This window comes from Bos grunniens, chromosome 5 (genome assembly GCF_055505025.1).
Source record: "Bos grunniens cultivar Pamir isolate PY7600 chromosome 5, Bosgru_T2T1.0, whole genome shotgun sequence".
In the NCBI taxonomy this organism is placed as follows: Eukaryota; Metazoa; Chordata; class Mammalia; order Artiodactyla; family Bovidae; genus Bos; species Bos grunniens.
The window spans coordinates 57,722,644-57,747,762 of NC_141169.1; the positions used below are offsets into that span (position 1 = coordinate 57,722,644).

Below are 25,119 nucleotides of genomic sequence, written 5' to 3' on the forward strand. Positions count from 1 at the left end.
TCTTCCTCCCCCAGGTGATGTCCTGAGGAGACGTATTGCTACCCCAGAAGAAGTTCGTCTTCCCCTCCAACATGGGTAAATGCTCTAATTTGTTACATGTGTTGACCTTTGACACATTTAATGAATAATTCTAGGAAGAAGGGAAGGGAACTCTCATCTGAGATGGGGGAGGAATGGACTAGACAAGAATAGGTTAAAGGATAGTTATCTGCAATGATAATGTTTCTGGGCATGAGATTCTTAGGCTTGCTTTCTTCCTTTGTCGCGGTCTTCCTTCCCTCACCCATTCTTTCCTCATTTTGTGGCCACTTAGTTTTTTCCTCGAGGGGCTAGTGCTGTTATCTTTTCCAAATTCAGCTGGTGGGTCTGGGGTTCAGGTGTCCAAATGAGTTAATTTGTCCTATATGTTTGGAGAAGGAATAGCAGTGAATGGGGAGTGGCTTCATCCCCATGAATCAGGATTTTTTTTTTTTTTTTAATGCACTCTAAGGGCAGGAACAGTATGTGACCAGAATGAACAAGCTAGCTAACACCAAGGGCTTTGTAGGAATAACTGCCTTCCTGATCTTCCCCACCCCCACCCCTCTAGGCTACTTGTGGTCACCAAGTCTGAGTTCTGCTTTAAGTTTTGAGAGAAAGATAAGGCTTAGTCTTAGAATAATCTGTTGCTCAGAACACAGAGTTCCTTACTAAACCCTGGCCTCTACGGAGTCATTTCATGGAGTCGGCAGTGAGTGTGTTCTTCTGCTTGCCTCCCTACCCTCTGTCATTTCTGCCTTTATTCTCTTAGGTCTCTGCTGGAAGCCCAGTAATTTGTCCTGAATGGCATTAGGGAGGGGGTTTCTGGCTGCTCCTCTGGCTGACTTTGGAAGGGGACGGGTGGAGGTCTTCCTGGGCTTGTGCAGTGTGGTGTGTTGCTTTCCCCTGAGGCACTGAGGGGCTTGAGGCTCAGGCCTGCCTTCTGGCCAAGCTTGTGTCTCAGAAAAAGTGAAAGTGAAGTCACTCAGTTGTGTCTGACTCTTTGCCACCCCATGGACTGCAGCCTACCAGGCTCCTCCATCCATGGGATTTTCCAGGCAAGAGTACTGGAGTGGGGTGCCATTTCCTTCTCCAGAGGATCTTCTTGACCCAGGGATTGAACCTGGGTCTCCTGCACTGTAGGCAGACACTTTACCGTCTGAGCCACCAGGGAAGTCTTGTGCCTCTGCATCTACATGCAGTTCCAGTGAGATAGGTGTGGGGAGGGCTATCTGCTTAGTGGGGTTGGCTTCTGGGTGGCTTAAGAGTGGGTAGGGGTGTGACCTGGCGGCAGGGCCCGTGTGTTTCTCTGGCAGATGGCGGAGAGAGGTGCGCATCAAGAAGGGCAGTCACCGATGGCAGGGGGAGACCTGGTATTACGGCCCTTGTGGGAAGAGGATGAAACAGTTCCCGGAAGTGATCAAGGTAATGGAGCTTTCGTGGACTCTTGTAGGAAAGCACAGACTCCTTTTTTGGGCCCAGTGGCAACAGTCTGGCATTGTCTGCTCTGAGGCTTGTTCTGCTTGTGTTATTGCTGGCCAGAGGGCATGGTAGGACTGTAACTTCACTGACGCCACTTTACCTCCTCCTTGTAGTACCTGAGCCGCAACGTGGTACACAATGTCCGTCGGGAGCACTTCAGCTTCAGTCCCCGTATGCCTGTTGGTGATTTCTTTGAAGAGAGAGACACACCAGAGGTGCACACCCAAGGGTTAAATACACTTTTTTAAATATGAGGAGGGGTTGGTGTACAAGCTGCAGCTTCCTCCTGGGATTTGGAGATTCTCAGGCATCCAGTGGTTCAGAGGTTCTGGTGGCTTGCATGAACTTCAATTGTAACAATGTCTTCCTTCTTACCTCAGGGCTTGCAGTGGGTACAGCTCTCAGCAGAGGAGATCCCATCCAGGATTCAGGCAATTACTGGGAAACGGGGCCGACCTCGAAACACTGAGAAGGCCAAGACCAAGGAAGTCCCCAAGGTGAAACGGGGCCGAGGTCGGCCACCCAAGGTCAAAATCACTGAGCTGTTGAATAAGACAGACACCCGCCTCCTAAAGAAACTGGAGGCCCAAGGTACCGTGATGTTTCTTAACTTGGGAATTCTTCTCAATCTCTGAGGTATCTGAAATGTTGATGAATTGGTTAATGCCTGGGTTTCCCAGGAGTGTGACTGACATCTGGATGGAATGAATCTGAATTACCTTCCCCTCTCTGGAAAGCAGCATCAGGGTCCTAGCACTTTTGTGGTGTTTTTTTTTTTTTTTTTTTTAAAACAACCAGTTCCTTTCTTGAGTTTCTCTTTAGTGGAGTCTTGTGCGGGGAGGTGGGGGTGGTGTCCCAGGAATAATTATGAGAGGAGAAGGTTTTTCATGTCCTTTCTTACCATCTTTTAGCTTCTTACTTATCTTACTGGTCTTGCTTGTCTTGTGTAAACATTCATTTGCCACCATCATAGAGGTTCAGAATTCATATCTGAATCCAAAAGATAATTGGTACTGCTTTAGTGGGATGGATAGGTAGGAAATGTCTATAATTTTTCAGTAAATATTGCACTTACCTTATATAGTATGAAGAATGTGAAAGAATTTGGAATCAAGTATCTCTTATTCAGAATTCCAGCTCTGCCAGATTCTGACTGTATGACCTGGAGCAAGTAAAGCCTCATAGTGGTTCATCTGCAGATAGTATCTAAACTTAGAGGGTTGCTGCACAGATGTAGTAGTGGTAGTATTTCTATGCCAGAATAGGATAGGTACTATCGTATCAAAAACATCAGTTCTAAAACACTGTTGTCTGCAGAATCACATCTCAATATAGTCTTCCAAAGGAGAAGAAATTCAGATATCTTAATGGAGCAAGACATAGGAGCTGAACATAGGCAATAACTGTGTCAGATTTGATAGGATTCTACTAAAGTGTCCATTATCTGGTCCCTTCCTTTCTGTCACATTTTTCCTTAATTGGTGCTTCCAACTCAAGACCACCTGCTTTCTCTGGCAGTTTTTCTGTTTCCTTGCTTAGTTCTAAAATCAGCCTGTCAGGCAGCCTGGGGGAGGGACAGTCTCTGAGGCTACTTTGCTGTTCTGGCCTCCAGGACCCTTTCTAAAGCCATCTAAATTCCAGAGGCTGGTGCTTCTGGGCACAAGATGCCATTTGTGTTACCTCCACAGGAGGTTCCTCTTGTACATTTTTTTCTCCCAGCGTTTTATGTATACTTTAAAAAAAAAAGACAGGCATCTAGTTTCTTCAGGGAGCTGTTTGGAGGCCAGCTTTGTGACCGGCGTGTGCTGGTCTGGATGCTGGAGATTGGTCTGCCTGCCTCACTCTTCATTTTTCTTTTTGCTCTCACAGAAACACTGAATGAGGAGGATAAAGCAAAGATGTGTAAAATCAAGAAGAAGATAAAGCAGAAGGTGCAGCGGGGAGAGTGTCAGACTACTAACCAAGGGCAGGTGAGGGACATCAGCAAGATTCCACAGCAGGTTCACTTCTCCTACAGCTGCTCTGTCTTCTTTTCTATCTCCCACGCCTGCCACCTGCCATTTAGAGAATTTGGCTTGTTCAAAAATAATGTGGACATCTCCAGGGTGAAAGAATTGATCCATTGCCAGCCTCTCATCCCATGTCTCAGCTCTTCTCCCCAGCATCCTTGTTTGTTTCCTTGTTTGTTTTTGAATCCTAGCCCAAGCAGTGATGCTTTCAGAGTTTGAGAAGAAATGACTTCCTTTATTGTTTACAGGCCAAAAACAAGAGGAAACAAGAGACCAAGAGCTTAAAGCAGAAGGAAGCCAAGAAGAAATCCAAGGTAGGTACTTATATGCACAGGCATAACTTTGAAGTCACCAAACTGATTTTGCAAGACATGTGAGTTGGTCATGTTTTATAGTCATGTTTCTGGGTATAAGGTGGGGAGGAGGGGACCAGGGAAGGGTGGTGATTTGAATCTTCATGGCACTCTTGATTCCTCTCTCTCTTGGGTGGGTAGGCTGAGAAGGAGAAGGTAAAAACAAAGCAGGAAAAACTGAAGGAAAAAGTCAAGAGGGAGAAGAAGGAGAAGGTAAAAATGAAGGAAAAGGAGGAGGTGGCCAAGACCAAGCCAACGGGTAAAGCAGATAAAGTGCTGGCCACACAGAGGCGCTTGGAGGAGCGGCAGAGGCAGCAGATGATCTTGGAGGAGATGAAGAAGCCCACAGAGGACATGTGTCTGACTGACCACCAGGTAGTGAGGGGAGAACAGCAGGTCCTGGAGGGGCCGCCCATGAAGACACTTCTGTTACAGGAGGAGCCTCCTAGATACCCAGACTGTTGCCTTCCCATGTGTTTGACAGAACACCTACCACTTTTATCCCTACAGCCGCTGCCTGACTTCTCACGCATCCCTGGTCTGATCCTGCCTAGTGGGGCCTTCTCAGACTGCTTGACCATTGTGGAGTTCCTGCACAGCTTCGGCAAGGTGCTGGGCTTTGACCCTGCCAAAGATGTCCCTAGTCTGGGGGTCCTGCAGGAGGGGCTCCTGTGTCAAGGCGACAGCTTGGGCGAGGTGCAGGATCTCCTGGTGCGACTCCTGAGAGCAGCTCTCTGTGACCCTGGCCTGCCCTCCTATTGTCAGGTGAGGCCCTTCCTGGGGTCAGGGGCTTCGGATCCGTGCTTTTCTCAGTTTGGCTTTCTCTTTTGAGTTGAGCACATGAAAGCCCCTTCCAAAGTGATCAGGACAAGTAAAGGGAGATACACAAATGGTCCCCAAATAAGAGTGGTTTGACTTACAATTTTTCAACTCTACAGTGGTTCAAGAGTGATAGGCCTTCAGTAGAGGTACTTAAGGTTTTGATTTTGATCTTTTCCTGGACTGGAGAAATGCAATAGTACACTCTCAAGGTGCTGGGCAGCGAGTCAGCCATGCATGTCACTTTTGCAGCCATTCTGTTCCTCACTTTCAATACAGTATGCAGTAGATTGTGTGAGATATTCAGCATTTTATTAAGTGGATTTGTGTTAAATGATGATTTTGCCTTCCTCTAGGCTAATTTAAATGTTCTGAGCATGTTTAAAGTAGGGTTGGCTAAGCGGTCATGTTCTGTAGATTAGGTGTATTAAATGCATTTTCACAATATTTTCAGTTTATGATGGATTTTTTGGGACATGATCCCATCATAAATTGAGGAAGATATGCATACTACATGCTATGCCTGGTAATTTACTGCCTTTTTTCTTAGGTTATTTCTCATTGCTTTATGATTTTAGGTCCTGATTCTCCATTATTCTCTCTAGGGACAAGTGGAGGAAGATCTGTAGTTTCTTCCTATTTTTGTTTTCCTCTATTTTTTGTTTTTCTTTCTGACCTCCCTCTGCTTTATTTTATTCATTTTCCTTTAATATACTTCTTTTCTTTTGTACCTGTCCTTTTTCTTCTCTCATCTTACCCTAGCAACTTTCCTTTTTCTATCTTAACTCTATAGTTCTCTCCTACTTTCCTATTCCAGATTGACTTGAGTTGCTCCTCTTTCTCTCTTAACTCCTATTATGTTCTCCTCCAAACAGTCCTTAAAGATCTTGGGGGAGAAGGTGTCCGAGATCCCACTAACAAGAGACAATGTGTCTGAGATCCTGCGCTGCTTCCTCATGGCATATGGAGTGGAGCCAGCCCTCTGTGACAGCCTGCGCACCCAGCCTTTTCAAGCCCAGCCACCCCAACAGAAGGCTGCTGTTCTGGCCTTCCTTGTGCATGAGCTCAATGGCTCCACCCTCATCATCAAGTGAGGGGCTGGGGTGGGGATGGTTATTATGTGCCTTGGTCAGACTGGGATAAGGGAGGGTTTAGCCATCTAGAAATCCTGGGTGATGTGTGTGTACTGCCATGCTCTGGGCATGCTGGGATGACCTGGGACTGAATCTGATTTTCCTTCCCTGGCGAGTCCGAGCCTTACTCTGCCATTCATCCAGTCTAGGTTCTAGGATGAAACTCCTTTTACCCTTGAACCTCCCTTCTTTTGTGTGTGTGTTGCCACTTCTCCCTCAAAATACTATTCCCTGTTTCCCTGCAGTGAGATTGACAAGACTCTAGAGAGTATGTCCAGCTACAGGAAAAACAAGTGGATTGTTGAAGGCAGGCTGCGGAGGTAAGGACAGGACAGAGAGAAGGGGACAGGGTGAAGCATGCCCAGGACTTGTGTTTGGAACTTGGTGTCCTTAGCCCCTCTCCTGGGGTTGAGACCAGTCCAGGGCCCAGGATGGCTTAGATTAAAGGTGATCCTTTTGTGGCGGTATCGTGTTCCTCACCACAGTTTCCCTTAAACTGTGTGTGTCAAGATTGAAAACTGCTTTGGCCAAGCGAACGGGGCGACCTGAGGTAGAGCTACAGGGGCCAGAGGAAGGCCTGGGGCGGAGGCGCAGTTCTCGGATCATGGAGGAGACCAGTGGCATGGAAGAGGAGGAAGAGGAAGAGACTGCAGCTGCTGTCCATGGCCGTAGGGGTCGAAGGGATGGAGAGGTACTAGCCCAGACCAAGGAAAGTGGGAGGTGGAAAACATTCTTTCTTTCTCTTGAATCTGATGATTCCCTTTTTCTCGGTGTCTCGTTTCTTCTCCAGGTTGATATCACAGCATCTAGCATCCCAGAGCTAGAGCGCCAGATAGAAAAACTGAGCAAGGTACTGTGCTTCTAGCCTCCCAGGAGCTGGAGATAGGGGCTGGGTGGGAATTGGTTACCTTATGAGTTAGGCCTAGATGGTATCAATTTTATAGGGAAGCTGAGAGCCATGCCCTTCTCCCATATACTGGACGAAGTCACCAGTGTCACCCTGGAAGTGTGTTTTTCATTCATCTTCCTTTTCCACTGCCTACCCAGCGTCAGCTCTTCTTTCGAAAAAAGCTGCTTCACTCATCCCAGATGCTTCGAGCAGTCTCCTTGGGTCAGGACCGCTACAGACGCCGCTACTGGGTGTTGCCCTACTTGACTGGTATCTTTGTGGAAGGAACAGAGGGAAGCTTAGGTAGGTGTGTCGTAGGACCCTGGGTTGAGACCCAGCTCACAAAAGTTAAGCAATTCCTTTTTCTCTACCTAGCATCTTGGGCTTTTTTGATTGTATGACAGTCAGTTTAGCATACTGTGGTTAAGAGCACAGTATGCTCTGGAGTAAGACTGCCTACCTTCTGCTCTGCCATTTACCAGCGATATGCTTCAGTTTTCATTTGTGAGATGGAATTAATAATAGAATGTATATGTCATAGGGCTATTGAGGGGATTAAAGTAACTTAATAGAATAATAACTTAGAATAACGTGTAACATAGCTGGTTCTCAATAAATGTTAGCTTATGTTTATGCTGATGATAATTACTTGGGAACATAGTTTTTCTTTTGCAGATACTATGCTGGTTGCCATATAAGAATTTTCCAGTGCAATCTCAAAAAGTGGGGGATTAAGTCCAAGAGAAAAAGAAAGTATATGTCCTGTGTTTGTACACCCTCTTTCTTTCCCATTATGTATCAGTGTGTCTTATGCTCTTCCCTTTGCTTTACAGTTCCTGAGGATGTGATAAAACAGGAAACTGACTCCTTAAAAGTGGAAACCCATTCAACAACCAGCCCAGCCTCCTTCTCTCTGAAGAGGGAGTTAGCTGGCTCCAGCACCTCTGCCAGTTCTCCTGCCCGGGCCCGAGGCCGACCTCGGAAAACTAAGCCTGGCTCTATGCAGCCTAGGCACTTGAAATCTCATTCCAAGGGTCAAGGTTCAGAAGAGCCTCAGACCCAGCTTCAGCCTGAGACTCAGTCCCATCCTCAGCTTCAGGCTCATGCCCAGCCCCAGCTTCAGTCCCATCCTCACACTCATAATGGGTTCCTGGAGCCAGAAGGCTCCCCATTGTCTCTGGGTCAGAGCCAGCATGACCTCAGCCAGTCAGCCTTCCTGTCTTGGCTGAGCCAGACTCAGAACCATGGCTCCCTGCTGAGCAGCTCAGTCCTCACGCCTGATAGCAGTCCCGGAAAACTGGACCCAGCCCCATCACATGCCCCAGAGGAGCCAGAACCTGACGAGACAGAAGCCAGCCCTGATTCTCAAGCTCCCTGGTTTAATTTCTCAGCCCAGATGCCCTGCAATGCTGCCCCTACACCACCCCCTGCAGTTTCTGAGGACCAGCCCACTCTTTCCCCTCAGCTACCTGCTTCTTCCAAGCCAGTAAGTAGCCAGAATTAGTGGTATGCACTTATATTCATCTGGCCACAGGCTAGATTGCCTGGCTGTGGGCTGTTGCCATGGTTGTGGGGAAGGGATGAGGCCACTGGGATCCTGTCAACATGAAAACACCCTCATCACCTTATGTTTCATCTCATTCATAGGTGAGTAGAGCCAGTGCTGCCAACGCCTATTCTCCAGGGCCATTCTCTTCTACTCCTTTGCTGGGCATGGCTCATAAAAGGCGAGCAGGAGATCCTGGAGAAACACCACAGAGCCCCACAGGGCAAGGACAGCCAAAACGAAGAGGGAGACCTCCCAGTAAGTTCTTCAAACAGATGGAGCAGCGCTATCTAACCCAGCTGACAGCCCAGCCTGTCCCACCTGGTGAGTGACCCTGGGGTGGGATGGAACGAGAGTACAGGTAGGAGTGGCATCAGATGCGGACCACGTAGTTCCCGTTGCCCACATTACACAAACTGTTCACAGAGATGCGCTCTGGCTGGTGGTGGATCCGAGATCCTGAGACATTGGATGCCACGCTCAAGGCCCTGCACCCCCGAGGCATCCGAGAGAAAGCACTTCACAAACACCTAAACAAGCACAGGGACTTCTTACAGGAAGTCTGCCTACGGCCCTCAACAGGTAAAATAAATACTTAACCAGCCTGAGCTGAAGAGCCCAGGTCAATTTTGAGCTGCTGCTGTGGATGGTGAACAGTCTGATGGGCTTTTCCCTCTGCCTTCTGTCTTCTCAGACCCCATCTTTGAGCCCAGTCAGCTACCTGCCTTTGAAGAAGGGATCGTGAGCTGGACCCCCAAAGAGAAGACATATGAGACAGACCTGGCTGTCCTTCAGTGGGTGGAGGAGCTGGAACAGCGGGTGATCCTGTCTGATCTGCAGATTCGGGTACCCTGGGCTGGCACTGGGTAGGGGGTTGTTGAGGAGAGGGTGTTAATCTCTTATACCCTGTTAGGAAAAACCTAGGGTTCCCATTTTGCAAAGTGACCTCCCATGACCCTAAATGGGTCATATCTTTTTCTGTGCTTAATGTCCTTCTTTTATAATGAGTTTTATTTCTCTCTCCCACCTGCAGGGCTGGACATGTCCCAGCCCAGACTCTACTCGTGAAGACTTGGCCTACTGTGAGCACCTAGCTGATTCCCAGGAGGATATCACCTGGCGGGGTCGAGGCAAGGAAGGTCTGGCACCCCAGCGTAAAACTACCAACCCCCTGGACCTGGCAGTGATGCGACTTGCTGCCCTGGAGCAGAATGTGGAGCGGCGGTACCTGCGGGAGCCCCTGTGGCCAGCTCATGAGGTTGTGCTGGAGAAGGCCCTGCTCAGCACGCCCAGTAGTGCCCCACAGTGTACGCCTACAGAGATGTGAGTGCCCACCCTCCAGTTCTTGGTCTTGGGGAGAAGGAATCAATTTAATAAATCCTGCTGCTCATCCCCAAATCACCACTTTCTCCAATCAGATCATACGAGATCACCCCTCGAGTTCGGGCCTGGCGCCAAACGCTAGAGCGATGCCGGAGCGCAGCCCAAGTCTGCTTGTGCCTGGGCCAGCTGGAGAGGTCCATTGCCTGGGAGAAGTCTGTCAACAAAGTGGTGAGAAGCCTGGGGAGCTGAAGAGATGGCAGCTGGGATGAGTGGGGTGAGTGGCAGGCAGGGAGGCTTGAGGGCTCACCCTGACTCCTTACAACCCTGGTCCAGACCTGTCTAGTCTGCCGGAAGGGTGACAACGATGAGTTTCTTCTACTTTGTGATGGGTGTGACCGTGGCTGCCATATTTACTGCCTTCGGCCCAAGATGGAGGCTGTCCCAGAAGGAGACTGGTTCTGTGCTGTCTGTCTGGCCCAGGTACGTCTTCTGCTCTCTCAGTCCACTCCCGAGCAAGTCAGAGGTTTTCTTTCTCATCCCATTTACCACCAGTCTTAAAAATATCATTCTTCCCATGCCTTCCATCTCTCCTGGGAAAAGGTTCCAGATGACGTGCTAGGAGACCTGGGTTCCAGTCCTTTTTTGCACAAGTCACTTAAATTTTACCACCTTACTTGTTTTCCTTGTAAAATGGGAGTGATTATACTTTGCTTTTTCACATAACCCAAAACGGTGAGTAATAAATTCACAGACTGACTTACGCATGAAAGTATTTTGAAACCTCAATCACACTCAGACAAGTAGTACTATGTTAAGTCACTTTAGTCGTGTCCAACTCTTTGCAATCCTGTGGACTATAGCCTGCCAGGCTCCTCTGTCCATGGGATTCTCCAGGCAAGAATACTGGAGTGGGTTGCCATGCCCTCCTCCAGGGCATCTTCCTGACCCAGAGATCAAACCCACGTCTCCTGCATTGGCAGGTGAGTTCTTTACCACTTGTGCCACTTGGGAGGCCCCCAGACAAGTAGGGATTGTGATAAAGTAGAGAGCAAGCAGAGTATGTATTTCCAGCTGTGGCTGATTTCACCTTTTTCTTATCCTCAGCAGGTAGAAGGAGAATTGACTCAGAAATCTGGTTTCCCAAAACGAGGCCAGAAGCGGAAAAGCGGTTATGTGCTGACCTTCCCAGAGGGTGACAACCGCCGCCGCCGGCTGCTACCAAGGGGCCGAGAGAGCCCAGCAGTGCCCCGGTACTCAGAGGAAGGGCTGTCCCCCTCGAAGCGGCGGCGCGTCTCCATGCGGAACCATCACAGTGATCTCACGTTCTGCGAGTGAGTTGAGTGAATTCTGGGGACAACCAGCTCTACGTTTTCCAGAGGAGAGGGCTAGGAGGGGTCCGTGGTTTGCTTCCTGAGAATGTATCATCACTGTCTGTTTCATAATAGGATTATCTTGATGGAGATGGAGTCCCATGATGCAGCTTGGCCTTTCCTGGAGCCTGTGAACCCACGATTGGTGAGTGGGTACCGGCGGATCATCAAAAACCCTATGGATTTTTCCACCATGCGGGAGCGACTGCTCCGGGGAGGGTAAGTAGACGTCATTGACTCTCCTGGCTCTTCTGTTACTGCCATTGCTGGTACCCCGCTGACAGCTCTGTCTCCACCCCTGCCCAGGTACACCAGCTCAGAGGAGTTTGCAGCTGATGCACTGCTGGTCTTTGACAATTGCCAGACTTTCAATGAAGATGATTCTGAAGTGGGCAAGGCTGGACACATCATGCGCCGCTTCTTTGAGAGCCGCTGGGAGGAGTTTTATCAGGGAAAACAGGCCAATCTGTGAGGCATGGGAGGTGGGGAGTCACCCTGTGGCATTGCCCCCTGCCCTCCACACAAACCCTGCCATTCTCACCTGCTGATGCTGCCCTGGGTCCAGACTCAAGTCAGAGGGAGAACCCTGATTTTTGACCTTGCCCTTGGCAGCGCCCTACATCTTCTTATCCTTACACCCTTTCTCCCTTTCCTCCTCTTGTTCCTCAGATAAGAGGGGCAGAGATGAGGTCCTTCTGGACCGAAAGCCAAAAAAGAAAAAATAATTTTTCCTTTCTGTTTTATTTCCTAATTAAATAAGAGGAGGAGGAAAGAAGCCCCTACTTCCTCCTCCCAGCTTCCTCACCTTCCTTGTACGTGCCCCAGCATTCTGGGGCTATTTAACAATAGCAATAGTTCTAGTGAATGTGTGAAACCGAGAAACACTCTGTACTGTGTGTGGACCCGCAGTGACGGCCAGTAAAGTGGACTTAACTCCCAAGTGTGTCGAGCCGGACACCGGGCCCTGAACATGCTGCTTCCATGTTCAGTCCCTCCCCTGCTTCTCACTTTCTCTCTCCCCTCTCCCCTTCAGATTTGTCTCTCATCCAATAATGTAAAACTATGTGTACGGGTTCCTCCCTTCTCTTCCCCCAAATTTTTCCCTTCAAAGGAAAAAGAAGTTCAGAGGTCCCTGTCTTTCTCTCTGTCCTCATCTTCCTGCCAGTAGCTAGCCCCTCTATAATGTTGGATACTCCTCAAATGCTGAGTTTCTAGCCTTTTTTGAAACTCAGTAAACTGGGGAGAGGGCAGGGAGGCACCCTGGACCCTGGGCCTTCCAGCCTCCTTCCCCACCTCTTACCCAAACCTCCCTCTTGGGAACTCCTCAGGGACAACTACTGCTGAGTTCGGGCACACCCCAAGATGGAGGCCAGGTAGCAATCGACTGGCCTGAGACAGAGAGAGAGGTGTGTATGGGTGTGTGAGTGAGTGAGAGAGGATGTGATTGTGCCCCTGTTTTTGGTGGCATCCATTCAGTTTTTTCCCCAAGTATCTGTTCCCCATTGTTTCAAACCATTGAGACACCTTTCTCATTGTTTTAAACTATCACTTTGTCTTTGGGAAACCACAGGAACAGTTTTTCTGGGTCAAAGCTGTGTCTCTTCCCTCTCTCCCAGTCATTTCTGTTCCAGCCTCTTCAAACTGTGCAATCTTTTAGCAGGAACAACTTCTCCTTTCAGTAGCTCTGAGTCCTAAGCTTTTGCAGGGAGAGGGGTAGAACTGGATCTTTTCCTAATCCCATGAGCTTCTGTGGGTTTAGTTGTGCTCTTTCCCTTATCTCCTTTACATCCTGGGACCCCTTCCCCAGTAGCAGAGACCCCAGAGCACAAATGAGTAGGGAGGAGAGGCTCTGGGTCCACCACTGCCCTACATGTGACTATGCCCAAGTTAAGCCCCAACAGAGGAAAGCTGCTAACTCCCAGCTATAGCCATGGGCCCCTGGCCCCCTGCTTTCCTGCTCAGCAGAGCCCCTCCCATCAGAGATTACGGGTACTTGCACTGGGGAGGTGGCTGCTGGCTGGCCCAAGCAGAGAGCTGAGGCACCCAAGAAATGTTCCATTGGTGGGAGAGGGGGTGCCGGGTGAGGGGGAGCATTCCTGTACTTCTAGCAGCACTGAATTGCCACTGAAGGGGGTGGGGGCAGTGTAGGTCCTGGGGCAACCCCTTTCTTTCTTTATGCCCCTTCTACCCCTAGCCTATTTCTAAAGTCGCCTTTTCTGTCATATAAACCTCAGAACTTTTAATTTTATTTGAGATTTTTTTTTTTTTGCTTTTAAATAAGAGGTGGATTGAAGAATATTTGAATTGACTTTATATTATGCATAAATATTTATATTTTATCTAAATAACTGCTCTGTAACAAACTTTGTGTTAGTCAAGCATTTGGAACTGTTGGGGGCTCTTCTTTTTCCCCACGGCAGTTTTCCCCAGTATAAAATGTTCTAGATTAATTTTACTGTTGGAGGTTAGATGGACGGGGGAGTGAAGTTTCAATTGTTCCTGCTGTGTTCCTCTCCCAGCTCCATCTCTTTCCCTAGGGACCAGGCACTCTGAAGGTGGGGTGGAGTCCTAGCCTCAGTTTGGAATGGGGGTTGATGGGGGGGGTGGGACAGGGCATGATCAAAGGGGCCATTTCTCACTTTTCTTTCTCATCTTCACTGCCCCTTGAGCTAGGTGGATTTTCTCTTCTTGACGAGAGTATTTGATAGGGAAGGCAAGTTTTAAAAGTAAATAAAACCCACCCCTACCCCTCTGTTTCCCTTCTCCCATCAGTCTGGTAACAGGAAGAAACCACACCATCAACACCAACAAATTTCCACGTTCCTTTTACAACAAAAGGGACTTGACTTTTTATATAACCAAATGTGGTGTTTTAGTGACTTTTTGATAATGTACAGTTTTTTGTGAATTTAAATTTATTTCTTTCTATATTTTTAGGACCAATCTCATTTTTAATAAGGTAAAAAAAGGAAAAAAAAGTCTAGAGATAAAAAAAAACTCCTGTTTTTTGCCATGTGATGTTCCACAAGTGCAGCTGTAGAAAAGTGCTTGTCAGTTGAATAAAAACCACATTTGATAGAGACTCAAAAGACTCCGTGTATTTATCTTCCTTCAACAAAGGTTCTTGTAATTGCCTAAAGGGGAAAACTGGGTCGTGTCAGGGTGAGTATATGACTGGTTTGATGGAGAAGACAGCAAGCAGGAGAGCAGTGTGCCCCTAAGTGTCAACATTTCTCTCTGAACCTCCAGGCTTGGCCCTTCCTTTTCCAGGGGGCATCCAAGGCAGAATTTCTGTTTATGTGAATGAAACGGGTGCTTCTGGCTGAGGTGCTGTAAGAAAGGATTCAAGTGTGCCGAGTTCCTACCTTGTGAGGCATGGCCTTGGCTTTCTAAGGCTGCCACCTGTGTTCCTGATACAGGAAAAGTATGTGCTCATCACCACCTTCCCCAGCTTCCCACCCATGGATAAGACACCACGAGGTAGATTTTGTGTTTTATTCCACAAGTTGAAATAAGAGAAAGTTCTACCAAATTATAGGGAAGAAACATGAGAATACCAAGGGTCAGAAAATTAGAGTGGGCAGCACTGGCACAAACATGGCAAAAGTATAAAATGAGAAACCTCTGGATAAAGAAAAACTGTACAAAATGTGTTTTGAGAATAATTAAACTTATTTCCTGTCCAAGGTGGTAAGTGCATGTAGGAGTGCACTCACCACCCCCGAAATTGTTATGTGTTGGGGGATGCAAACACCAGTAAATGCTGTGAGAACTTTTTACAAGCTGGGAAAGCTTATCACACTGAAGGCTGGAAGTTTTGTTTTGGTGACCCTCTAACTTGGAATAGGAGGAGAAGGAATATCTCTGTTTTCAACCCTCCAAAAACCTCAGATGGCCACTTTGGTGCATGCTTACCTTCTCAGCTAGTGGCAGCCACTGGCAAACTTAAACAAGTCATAAGTTCTGCTTCAGTGCTGGTGTTCTGGGGGTGGCTCCCAAGCATTACTTAATATCCTAAGCAGTCATCATTTGGCCTACCACAGCAATATCTAACAGAAGAGTTCACACTATTCTAGGGTGAATAAAGGAGGTAAAAATCTCAAAGACATTCCAGAAATAGAAATAACGAATTCTTGCATTTGATTGTGAGCCCTTTCTAGCCCCCCGTTTCCTAACCCTTGTGAAGGGAAGGACAGACAGTAAAGGGGAAACACGTGTAAACCAGGTGCTTGTGCCCGTGTTGAACTGTGGAACTGTGAGGTAGATCTGTAACAAGGACAAGGAAGTTGTGGGCCATACCCGGGAGAATGGAGGTTCATTTGAAATGGAAGTGGACAGGCCAGGGAGAAGCAGCAGTGGTAGCTGGGCTGAGAGAGCACCTACCTCTCTCATTACTAGTCTCGTGGGGAGCACCTCTAGGGAGGTGCCGCAGAATTCAGCAAAGAGGAGAAGGGGGATAGAGCTCACAGGCCTGGCTCAGCTGTTGAAAGAAGACCCTCCTACAAAAGGAAAGGGTAAAAGCGAGGGTGAAGGCGAGATCTGCTAATGCCTGGAAGGAGTTAAAAGCAGGTAGCACAGAAATGGCATAGTTGGTTTAGGAGGGAATCAGGCAGGGGTTAATGTGGCAAGGCACAAGGTTAGACCTAGCCCTTACAGACTGGCTGTCATAATACCACCCTCTTTGAAGTTGGTCTAGCAGATCCTGGGGACAAGTTTAGACCTGATCACTGACCCAAGTTTATTGCCCTAGGCCAAGAAGGTCGAGGTAAACTGCTAATAAGTGCAATGCTGCTGCTCTCCCAGAAGGTGGGGCACGTGCACGAAAGAACTTTTAGATGTTTACACTCCATTCCAGCAAGCCCTCACACTGCACCTTTGTGGAGCAAAATAACAACCCACAAGTAGGCACCCCAAACGGCACACACTGAAGCAGCAGGGGATAAGCAGTGCAGGCACCAAGGGGCTAAATGAGCTCACTGATCAGTAAGTCAGGAAAAGAAGAATGGAACTGGGCTGAGGTGGCCTGATCCAGGGCGGGTCAGTAAAGCAACAAAGTCTAGTCCTCACACTCAGTGCAAGTAATGTCCCCCTACTACACCATCTATTCCTGACAAGGGGTATTTATTTACTCTTTAGAGCCACTAGGCTTCCTAGTCCTGGGCAGCTCTTCCAATCCTTTGGTTAAAAATACTCTAAAAATAACCTCTCTCCCCAATGTCATTTCTACATTTTCCCTAACCTCGACCCAAACCCTCCTCCAAAAAGCCTCGGGTCTGAGTATCCAGAGTGAGACAGGAGCAGTAATAATATTGGCATGAGGTGGGACAGGCAGGCACTAAGCCTAATAAAGGATTGTATCATCTGAGAAAGTGATTCTAGTATGTTCTATTTGACTGAAAAGAGAAAAATACCAAGTAGTAAAATATTTTAAGAATGTTAACGAGCACTGTAATGATCAAGGGTGAGATGTGAAGTACAGGGAGAGTACGACCTGGGTTCCATGAAGACAGGATTCGGAAAACACTAGCATAGTTTAAAGAGCCCAGCGCAGGGCTATGAGCCTGCAGACGCCCCTGTAATTCCTCAGCAGCTCCACTGCCACCAGTGGGCCATTCTGAGAGAGAAAAACTGGCCCTTATTCCTTCTCCTTTTCCCACTCAATCATGTTATGAACTGTCAGAAATGAACTAACAATTAGGGGGAAAGTATCATGAGTGTAACCCAAAAGGGTCCAAACAAAATTCCACGATGCCATAAACCACTACAAAAATAACCTCAGGCTCTCACTCCATCGCTTCCCATGCCCAAACCAGAAATATTCATTAATAAAATCCATTAAGCAGATTCACATGAGGAAAACGGACAAAAGGTAACTTCATAATTTTAAAACAAAACAATGCAAAATAAGAGCCATTTAAACATTTAAATACAGAGAAAGTAGAACCAAGAATTCTGATAGGCAGAGAAGGGGCAGCACTAATGTCAACAGCTTCTGTATATGAAAGGCCCTCCTTTCACTAAACCTCCTAGCAAAGCAAGGTTCCCCCTAACTACTATTAATTAACTGAACTAGACTCTTCTCTTTTTCTTCAAGGCCCCTGAAGAGACCTATGGTGTACTTTTCTGACTAAGGACTAGAGACTCGGAAACAAGAGCTACCTGCCCAGGCAAACCCTCCCAGAAGGTTACTGGACTTGGGGCTGTTTTACATCAGATAAAGCCTTCCTGAGGTTGGAAGTTACCCATGAGAAAACTGTAGCAATTTCATCTTTTATATTTTCCATCTTACCTATTACCCCTACCTGCTGTCTGCTGCCTCTACTTCCTCACCCTCAGGATGCACAAGAGGACTTGGGGGTGGGGAGCATCAGGACTCTCAACTCTGGGATGGGCAAAGGGAAGGGCGAGCTGGGCCCAAGCTCTGTGTACAACTGACATCACAGCTTCTTCCCGCCCTGGAGCATCTCCTTCCTCTCCCTACAGCCAGCCTACTGAACACCTGTTTCCCCATTCTCCATCATCAGGCTTTCCATCTGTCTGGGGGAAACGTACCTGACCTGGAAGTGAAGGAGAGCAGCACTCTCCTTTCAGTGTAGAAGGGAGTGACTGGGAAGAGAAGGTGCAGGACCGATGGGCAAAGGCTTCCTCCAATCTGTCTCCAGGTACGTAGCCAGGTTTTGCAGAAGGAGATGGGGTTGAAGAGCAAAACAGAGCCTTGTTGTGAAGGGCTCCTGACCTTGGGAATACTGAGATGGGATTTATTGCTCTTTTCTCTCCTAGCTCCCTGCTGTCCTTCCACAAGGAAAATTATTTTTGACATCCTGGTTCCCTGGGAAAGGGGCCCAAATGCTCTGGACAGTTACAAAGAACTTTGTCCTTTCCCACCCCAGCATAGCACACACACACACAGAGACCAGCCCCCACCTCGATCCCTCTCAATGTGTGTGTGCACGTGGCCTGAACCCTTCAAGGGCAGCCCTTGCTGTATACATAGAGGTGCCAAAGGTCAAAGCCTGGGAAAAATTCAAGAACCTCAGTTCTCTCTCAACTAGTTGCCTGGGGGTCAAAAGGCACTGTGTGTCCAGGGCTGGGAATTTACCAAGTCCTCTGGTACACAGGCAGGCTTGACACTGTCTTCATCAAGGTTTCCTAACGGTGGCACTACTGACATTCTGAGTCAGAGTTCTTTGGTCCAGGGAGCCAGGTCTCTCCTGTGCACTACAGGGTGTTCAGCAGCATCCCTCGTCTTCAGCCACTAGATGGCAGCAGCACACAGCCTCACGCCCAGACATGACCACGAAAAAATGTCTCCAGAGACTGCCTAATGGCCTCTCTGAGAATCACTGGTCTAAAGGTGAAGCCGCTGATGGTCCACGGTGGGGAAGGAACCTAAGTGGATTCAGCAAGGTCACAAATGCAAAGGCTCTGAGCATGGCAATGACATGCAACAGGGAAGAGAGGGGCCCTGAGACCCAGGGCAGAAAAGATCCTCCGGGAAGCAAAAAGCAGGTATTCCTGAAAAGCTGTAGCTGGAGAAGACATTTTCTCAGAAGGTGTGGTGCTGGCCTCGGCAATGAGAAGAATTAGAAGTCAGTAGGTCTGTTCCTCTGGAACTTGCCAGGGAAAACCTAGTCTTCATCCCAATTTGGATCAAAGATGGCTACCAAAGGCTGTGGAACTGTCTCCTTAGCCAAGGTCAAGGCTCCGCTTCCAGAAGGGCAGAGGGAGGAAAAGCCGCTTCCACTGCCTGCTTAGTCTCCCTGTTCCTTGCCCCGCCCCTCCAAATTCCATAGGAAATTTCATTCAAAAAAGAAATAACAAAATTAACAGCTGTAAAGAGGTTAAAGTAAGCAGGTTCTGCTGTATGGAAAAGAGAAAAAGAACAATCTGGATGAGGAAAAGAAGGCATAAAATGTATGTGAAGAAGCGATGGGATGTGTGATCTAAGAGCTTTATAAAACAAAACATTGAAAGTCTGTGTATTCTTACACACACCTCCCCACAAAAAAAGTCCATTGCTAAACTCAGTAAGAAGGGCCCACAAAGGACTCCATCAATGTTCTAGCACCACATCTTTTTTTTTTAAGAAATAATGTTTATAAAAAAAAAAGCCTTCCCAAAAAAGTCCAACACATCAAAAATGGTTTTTCACAAAGAAGGGAAGAAGTTCCAGGCACCATGTCTCTTTGGAGTAGGATAAGAGTATATTGCAGTTAAAAGCAAAACAGCAAACTTTCTTCACAAAAGAAAAGAAGTTTTGTTGATGTCCTTGACTGCAGCACACACAAACGGTGACAGCCAACACCCGCCCAGGCTCCACCAGGAGTGGAGGAAGAGCAGAAGGCGGGGGTGCAGATTTCTCTTTCCAGGCCCAGGCCTGGGAAAACCGATGACCAAGTGTTAGTCCTCAGCTGGGCCCACAGAAGGGCTGTACTCCTGGTCAGCCCTCTGGAGTCTGGAGCATCAGCATATCCAAGAATTCTTTTATATTCAACAAAGACGGGGAGGGAAACCCTAAAAGAGGCATAAGCCAGAGAGAGTGGGGAGGCGGAGCGACAAGCATGAGAACCAGTCTGATTTCAGGCTGTTCAGCCCACCCCGCCCTCGGTGTGTGTTTCTTACCACTGTTACTTGTTGAATTGGAAAGAGTAGACGCCATGCTCTGAGGGTGCATCCACCGGCACTTGACTTTGCTGGCTGCCACTCTCCTGTACCACAGGCAAGGCAGGCGAGTCAACTTGCACATCCTTCCCTCACCTCCCACTGAAGCAGCCTCACTACGCTGAGTGCCCTCCCCGACCTACCCCCTGCCACACACCTGTGCGCATGCACACACACACATGCACACTCACAGCATCACTTTCCCAACTTTAGAGCAACCTATCCTCATCCCAGAGCACAATGGTCAACGCAAGCCAGCACCCTGGGGTTAACTGCTGTCCGGCTAAATGAGAGGAAGGGCCTCAGTCAAAGGCACTAAGTCTCTCTCCTTCCTGTATTCTTCACACACCCACCAGCTATTTATGAACACAGAATCGGCATCACTGCGAGAGGAAGATTTTGATCAGTGGAAAACCTGCCTCTGTTCCTTTTCAACCCCAAGAGACTATAAAGTTCTTACCTCAACTGAAACACTGGAAGAAGGCACTGGGGTGTACTGGGAGAGGTAAGCTCCCTGCATAGCTGCAGCTGTTGGCACATACTGGAATGAGATGCATTGACAGGCTCAGAGCAGTGATTCTTGGCTACAATTAAAACACCTGGGGAGCTTTAAAAACTGTAAGTGCCTATGTCCCCTCTCCAGAGATTCTAATTTAATTGTGCTTTTTAAAAGCACTTCCGATGACTCTGAAGTACACTGGCTTAGAGAGACTTCTACCTACATGACTGCTTTTCCTCCTCTTTCCCATCTTCTGCTTTTTCTCAACGCACTGCCCTCTCTGTTTTAAGCACTCCTCCACAAACCAGAATGCACCTGAGCTTCGAGAAACCTATCAGGCTTCACCCATTCTTCCTATTACTATTCTGATAAGGCTTTCAAGAGATGTGTGTGAACCCCTACTAGATAATACGTAGACAGGAGCACTGATCCTTTAGTTACATGAAGAGGAATCAGTTAAAACGAATGAGTTTCAGAGTAGAAGGCTGTATTCCTCGCTCACAGTCCATCTCCTTTTCTGAGTGTGTCCTCGATGACAGTGAAGTCATTCCCATCCTTATCCAAGAGTATTTAAACCTAAGAGTCTTACACAGGTGTTCCTTGTGTGGCAGGAGTTTATAAGAGGAATATCTTGCTTTACCGTGCCCGTGCTGCTGAGAGAGAGGTGGCCCAACTGCTGGGTAAGAGGTCCCACCATGGAGGCAGGCTGGAGAGAAATGGGATGGTCCATTCCTGGTGTCAGAACTGAACCCTAGAAGCAGCAGCAAAGGGCAAAGTTAGTTGGCAGCATCCTGTGAGGCTGCAGGAAGCAGAGGTTCATGGCTACCAGAACCACTGCTGACAGACATTTAAAAATCCTGGAAAATGACAGGCAAGCAACCACCTGGCCCTGCAGCAGGAACATGCACTCTGCCTACCAGGCTGGAGGCGTTCTTGTCTAAGAATAGTAAACTCACAGAATGTAAGGTCAGACACCTGGTCACACGAGAGACTGAGCCAGGACTCACACCCACACCTCCTTTCATCAAATCCCACTGTTTTCTTTTACATCAAATTGGCACTTTGGCTTTTGCCCACTTCTGAACACTCACTGAAGGCTGCATGAGGTATGACTGGTGGTGCATCCAAGACGGGCTAGGTGCTTGTAGAGGAGATGTCTGAGTTACTCTCTAATGGAAGCGAAAATAAACAAAACAAAAATGTTAACTTCCTGAAGACTGTTATTTCACCCAATGATCTGATATTTTTCAGCAAAACACAAGTAAGTTTGGAGTGTGGGGCTTCCCTGGTGGCTCAGATGGTAAAGAATCTGCCTGCAATGCAGGAGACCCGGGTTTGATCCCTGGGTGGGAAAAGTCCCCTGGAGAAAGGAATGGCTACCCACTCCAGTGTTCTTGCTGAGAGAATTCTATGGACAGAGGAGCCTGGCAGGCTACAGTCCATGGGGCCGCAGAGTCAGACATGACTGAGCAACTAACAATTTCAATTTCAGTGCCCCCTTAGAAAATAGAAATATTTAAGAATATTTTTAAAATATTAACAACTCTTACACTTCAAGTAACCCAATTTTAAAATGGGCTAAGAATCTGAGTAGATATTTCTCTAAGAAGATACACAAATGGCCAACAAGCACATTCAACAGGCTCAACATCGTTAGTCACTGCTGCGCTGTGCTTAGTCACTCAGCTGTGTCCGACTCTGTGCGACCCCATGGACTGTAGCCCATCATGCTCTTCTGTCCCTGGGATTCTCCAGGCAAGAATACCAGAGTGGATTGCCATTACCTCCTCCAAGGGATCTTCCTGACTCAGGAATCGAACCCGCATCTCTTGTATTGTAGGCAAATTCTTTACCGCTGATCCACCAGGGAAGCCCCTAGTCACTAGGGAGATATAAATCAAAGTCACAACGAGTTACCACTTTATACCCACTTAGATGGCTACAATTTTAAAAGGACTGAATAACAAATGTTATACACTGCAGATGGGGATGTAAAATGGTACAGTGACCTTGGAAAACAGTTTGGCAGTTCCTCAAAAAGTTAAATGTAGAGTTAATAGGTACTGAGTAATTGTGTGTACCCTAGAGAAATGAAAACATATGTCCACACAAAAACTGTGCACAAAAGTTCATAGCAGTATTACCCAATAATACTATGACTATTATTATTCATAATGGCCAAAAGGTAGAAACAACTCACACGACCATCAACTGATAAACAGATAACAAAATGGGGCATGTCCATACAATGGAATATGATTCAGTCATAAAAAAGAATCAAGTTCTGCTACATGCTACACATGAATAAACTTTGAAAATATGCTAAGTGAAAGAAGTCCAGCCACAAAAGACATTTACTATATGCTTCCACTTTTACAGTATGTCCAGAAGAGGCAAATCTGTAGATACAGAAAGTGTATCAGTGGTTGCCAGGGGCTAGGGTGAAGGAAGAATAGGGAACGGCTACCAATGGGCACAGAGTTTCTTTCTGAGGTAATGAAAACATTCTGGAATCAGATAATAGTGATGGTTGCATAATCCTATAAATATACACTACTGACTAGCATACTCTAAAACTTTTATAGTCTGTAATTTATATCTCAATTTTAAAAGAAAAAAAGCAATGAGAAGCTAGAAATGCATCTTGATAAACAAGTAGATCTATTCCACAAATGTAGGGATTGTTCAAAATCAGAAACTCTACAAACATAAGTCAAAATTGAAGGAAAAAGTCAGTGTAATATTAGATGCTGAAAAGACATTTTATAAAATCCAACAGCCATTTACTTAAAAAAAAAAAAAAAAATTCATGAAGTAGGGAATTCCTTGGAGGTCCAGTGGATGTGACTCAGAGCTTTCACTGCCATGGCCTGGGTTCAATCCCTGGTTGGGGAACTAAGATTCTGAGAGCCGAGAGTTACAACCAAAAAATAAATTTTAAAAAATATCACAAAGTAAAACAGAGACTAAAAAGAAACTACTTACATATATTAAAGGCTATTACCAAAAACTTAGCTGCAAGCATTAACCCACATTAAAAACACTGCAATTATAGTAACCTATTAGGTAGTGGAGTCAAAGAAATACAATTGGGATACCACTGGCATAAAATTGAAATGGAAAAGAGAGCTATTATTTTGCATCAGTGATATAACTATACCTAGAAAACCTAAGAGATTTAAATTAAACAATTACTAATAGTAATAAGAGGATTCACTAAGTGAGCTGTATACAAAATAGATGAACATAAATCAATAACCTCTCTTTGGTGTATCAATAAGCACCTGAAGATGACGACAAAAAGTACAGACCTACATAAACAAAATTAAAATCCTACTGAAGGACATAACAAAGATCTGAGAACATGAAAAGAAATACATCTTAAGTGAAAAGACTGTACGTTTTAAGTAGTCAATTCTCTTAAATATATAGGTATAACGTAATTTCAATTAAAGCCCTCCCTCACAGATTTTTAAAAATTAGATAAAATGATCATAAACTTACACAGAATAACAGATGCCAAAAAAAAAACCAAAAAAAAGTATGAAAAAGAGAGTGAAGAAGGTTTTATCTTATTAAATATTAGAACATACTATGAAAGCCACTGTAATCAAATTAACAAATTATTGAAATAGGAACAGATACAATGATCACTGGAAGAGTATAAAGGACACAGAAAAAAATTCCAGTGTTTATTATATGACAAAGGTAGCATCTCAATTCAGTGGGAAAAGGATGTGCTTAGTCGCTCAGTCATGTCTGACTCTCTGCGACCCCATGGACTATAGCCTGCCAGGCTCCTCTGTCCATGGGGATTCTCCAGGCAAGAATACTGGAGTGGGTTGCCATGCCATCCTCCAGGGGATCTTCCCAACCCAGGGATCAAACCCAGGTCTCTGGCATTCCAGGCAGATTTTTTACTGGCAGAGCCACCAGGGAAGCCCAGGAAAAGGATGGATTATTTAATAATTTGGTGCTAGGACAACTGGTGAATACTTTGAAGGGAATACAATAGGACCCCTATCTTACGTCATATACAAACATAAATTCCTGGTAACTATACATTTAAATGTAAAACAATGAAATAAATCCTGGGGACCACATGAACAATGTACAGACTGGGAAGACCTCTTGAATTAAGACAAGAAATTCGAAAGCTGTAAGTAAAAAAAAAAAAAGCAGACATATTTAACTATATACAAACGTTAAACTTTTGTATATAGCAAAAACTAGTGATTCCCAAAGTATGATCTCTGGACCAGCAGTAGGAGCAACACCTGGGAACTTGTTAGAAATACACATTCTTGCCTCTCACCCTAGACTTGCTGAATCAGAAATTCTTAGCGTGGTGCCCAGTAAGTTTAATAAGCTCTCTGACCTAGGTTTAATGACATCAACGACTCGATGGACATGAGTTTGAGCAAGCTCCGGGAGTTGGTGATGAACAGGGAAGTCTGGCGGGCTGCAGTCTATGGAGTCTCCAAGAGTGGGACATGACTGAGCAACTGAACTGAATAAAGCTCTCCAACTGATTCTGATGCACAGCCTAAGTTTGAGGACCACAAAGGCAGTGGGAAAAAAATTTGGAAAAAAACTTGTAACAAAGATAACATTCAGAAGATTAGCACTTATAATAGCTTTTTTTTTTTTTTGGCCAGGTATGCAGGATCTTACTTCCCTGATCAGGGACTGAAACTGTGCCCCCTGCATTGGGAACTCAGAGTCTTAACCACAGGAACACCAGGGAAATTCCAATAATATTGATAGTTTTCTTTTTTAAATCATGTGATAAAAAACCATAGCTGAGCCTGCTTCCTTGCCCAGAAGCAAGCCAGGAAAGTCTGACACGTGTATGTGGGTAACTTAGAAATAAATCCCTCTAGCCTTCAGAATGTCCCAGAGCGTGCACTGTTGAGGTTTTTAACTTAGCTGGGCCAGGTCTTATGTGTGGTATGCTGCAGCATGCAGGAACTTTACTTGTGGCAAGTGGGATCTTGTTCCCTACCCAGGGATAGAA

At 46.5% G+C, this 25,119-nt stretch overlaps 2 protein-coding genes across 27 annotated transcripts in view; one reads left to right on the top strand and one right to left on the bottom strand.

Annotated features, from left to right (window-relative positions):
• Positions 1 to 14,024, top strand: part of BAZ2A (bromodomain adjacent to zinc finger domain 2A) — a 35,047-nt gene extending 21,023 nt beyond the window's left edge. For 5 of the 10 annotated variants that reach the window (XM_086400493.1, XM_086400495.1, XM_086400494.1 and 2 more), the window contains 23 exons: positions 15 to 75; positions 1,335 to 1,443; positions 1,614 to 1,715; positions 1,881 to 2,091; positions 3,370 to 3,470; positions 3,758 to 3,823; positions 4,004 to 4,237; positions 4,373 to 4,627; positions 5,557 to 5,771; positions 6,060 to 6,134; positions 6,325 to 6,505; positions 6,605 to 6,664; positions 6,862 to 7,006; positions 7,537 to 8,189; positions 8,351 to 8,573; positions 8,676 to 8,831; positions 8,944 to 9,095; positions 9,283 to 9,572; positions 9,668 to 9,800; positions 9,906 to 10,052; positions 10,677 to 10,903; positions 11,018 to 11,161; positions 11,249 to 14,024. In XM_086400493.1, the coding sequence (XP_086256619.1) occupies positions 15 to 75; positions 1,335 to 1,443; positions 1,614 to 1,715; positions 1,881 to 2,091; positions 3,370 to 3,470; positions 3,758 to 3,823; positions 4,004 to 4,237; positions 4,373 to 4,627; positions 5,557 to 5,771; positions 6,060 to 6,134; positions 6,325 to 6,505; positions 6,605 to 6,664; positions 6,862 to 7,006; positions 7,537 to 8,189; positions 8,351 to 8,573; positions 8,676 to 8,831; positions 8,944 to 9,095; positions 9,283 to 9,572; positions 9,668 to 9,800; positions 9,906 to 10,052; positions 10,677 to 10,903; positions 11,018 to 11,161; positions 11,249 to 11,414 (4,106 nt within the window). In that variant the 3' untranslated portion in view covers positions 11,415 to 14,024. Of the gene's footprint in view, positions 1 to 14; positions 76 to 1,312; positions 1,444 to 1,613; positions 1,716 to 1,880; positions 2,092 to 3,369; positions 3,471 to 3,757; positions 3,824 to 4,003; positions 4,238 to 4,372; positions 4,628 to 5,556; positions 5,772 to 6,059; positions 6,135 to 6,324; positions 6,506 to 6,604; positions 6,665 to 6,861; positions 7,007 to 7,536; positions 8,190 to 8,350; positions 8,574 to 8,675; positions 8,832 to 8,943; positions 9,096 to 9,282; positions 9,573 to 9,667; positions 9,801 to 9,905; positions 10,053 to 10,676; positions 10,904 to 11,017; positions 11,162 to 11,248 lie in introns of all 10 variants that reach the window. The other 5 variants (XM_086400497.1, XM_086400498.1, XM_086400502.1 and 2 more) reach the window with 3 other exon arrangements.
• RBMS2 (RNA binding motif single stranded interacting protein 2) overlaps positions 1 to 25,119 on the bottom strand; it is a 103,377-nt gene that overhangs the window by 10,735 nt on the left and 67,523 nt on the right. For 12 of the 17 annotated variants that reach the window (XM_086400559.1, XM_086400558.1, XM_086400552.1 and 9 more), the window contains 5 exons: positions 21,194 to 21,271; positions 20,743 to 20,853; positions 20,064 to 20,144; positions 19,565 to 19,650; positions 14,424 to 19,456 (listed from right to left, as the gene is read on the bottom strand). In XM_086400559.1, coding sequence (XP_086256685.1) covers positions 19,570 to 19,650; positions 20,064 to 20,144; positions 20,743 to 20,853; positions 21,194 to 21,271 — 351 coding nt within the window. In that variant the 3' untranslated portion in view covers positions 14,424 to 19,456; positions 19,565 to 19,569. Of the gene's footprint in view, positions 1 to 1,374; positions 2,491 to 14,423; positions 19,457 to 19,564; positions 19,651 to 20,063; positions 20,145 to 20,742; positions 20,854 to 21,193; positions 21,272 to 21,886; positions 21,985 to 25,119 lie in introns of those variants that run through there. The other 5 variants (XM_086400562.1, XM_086400567.1, XR_015163904.1 and 2 more) reach the window with 5 other exon arrangements.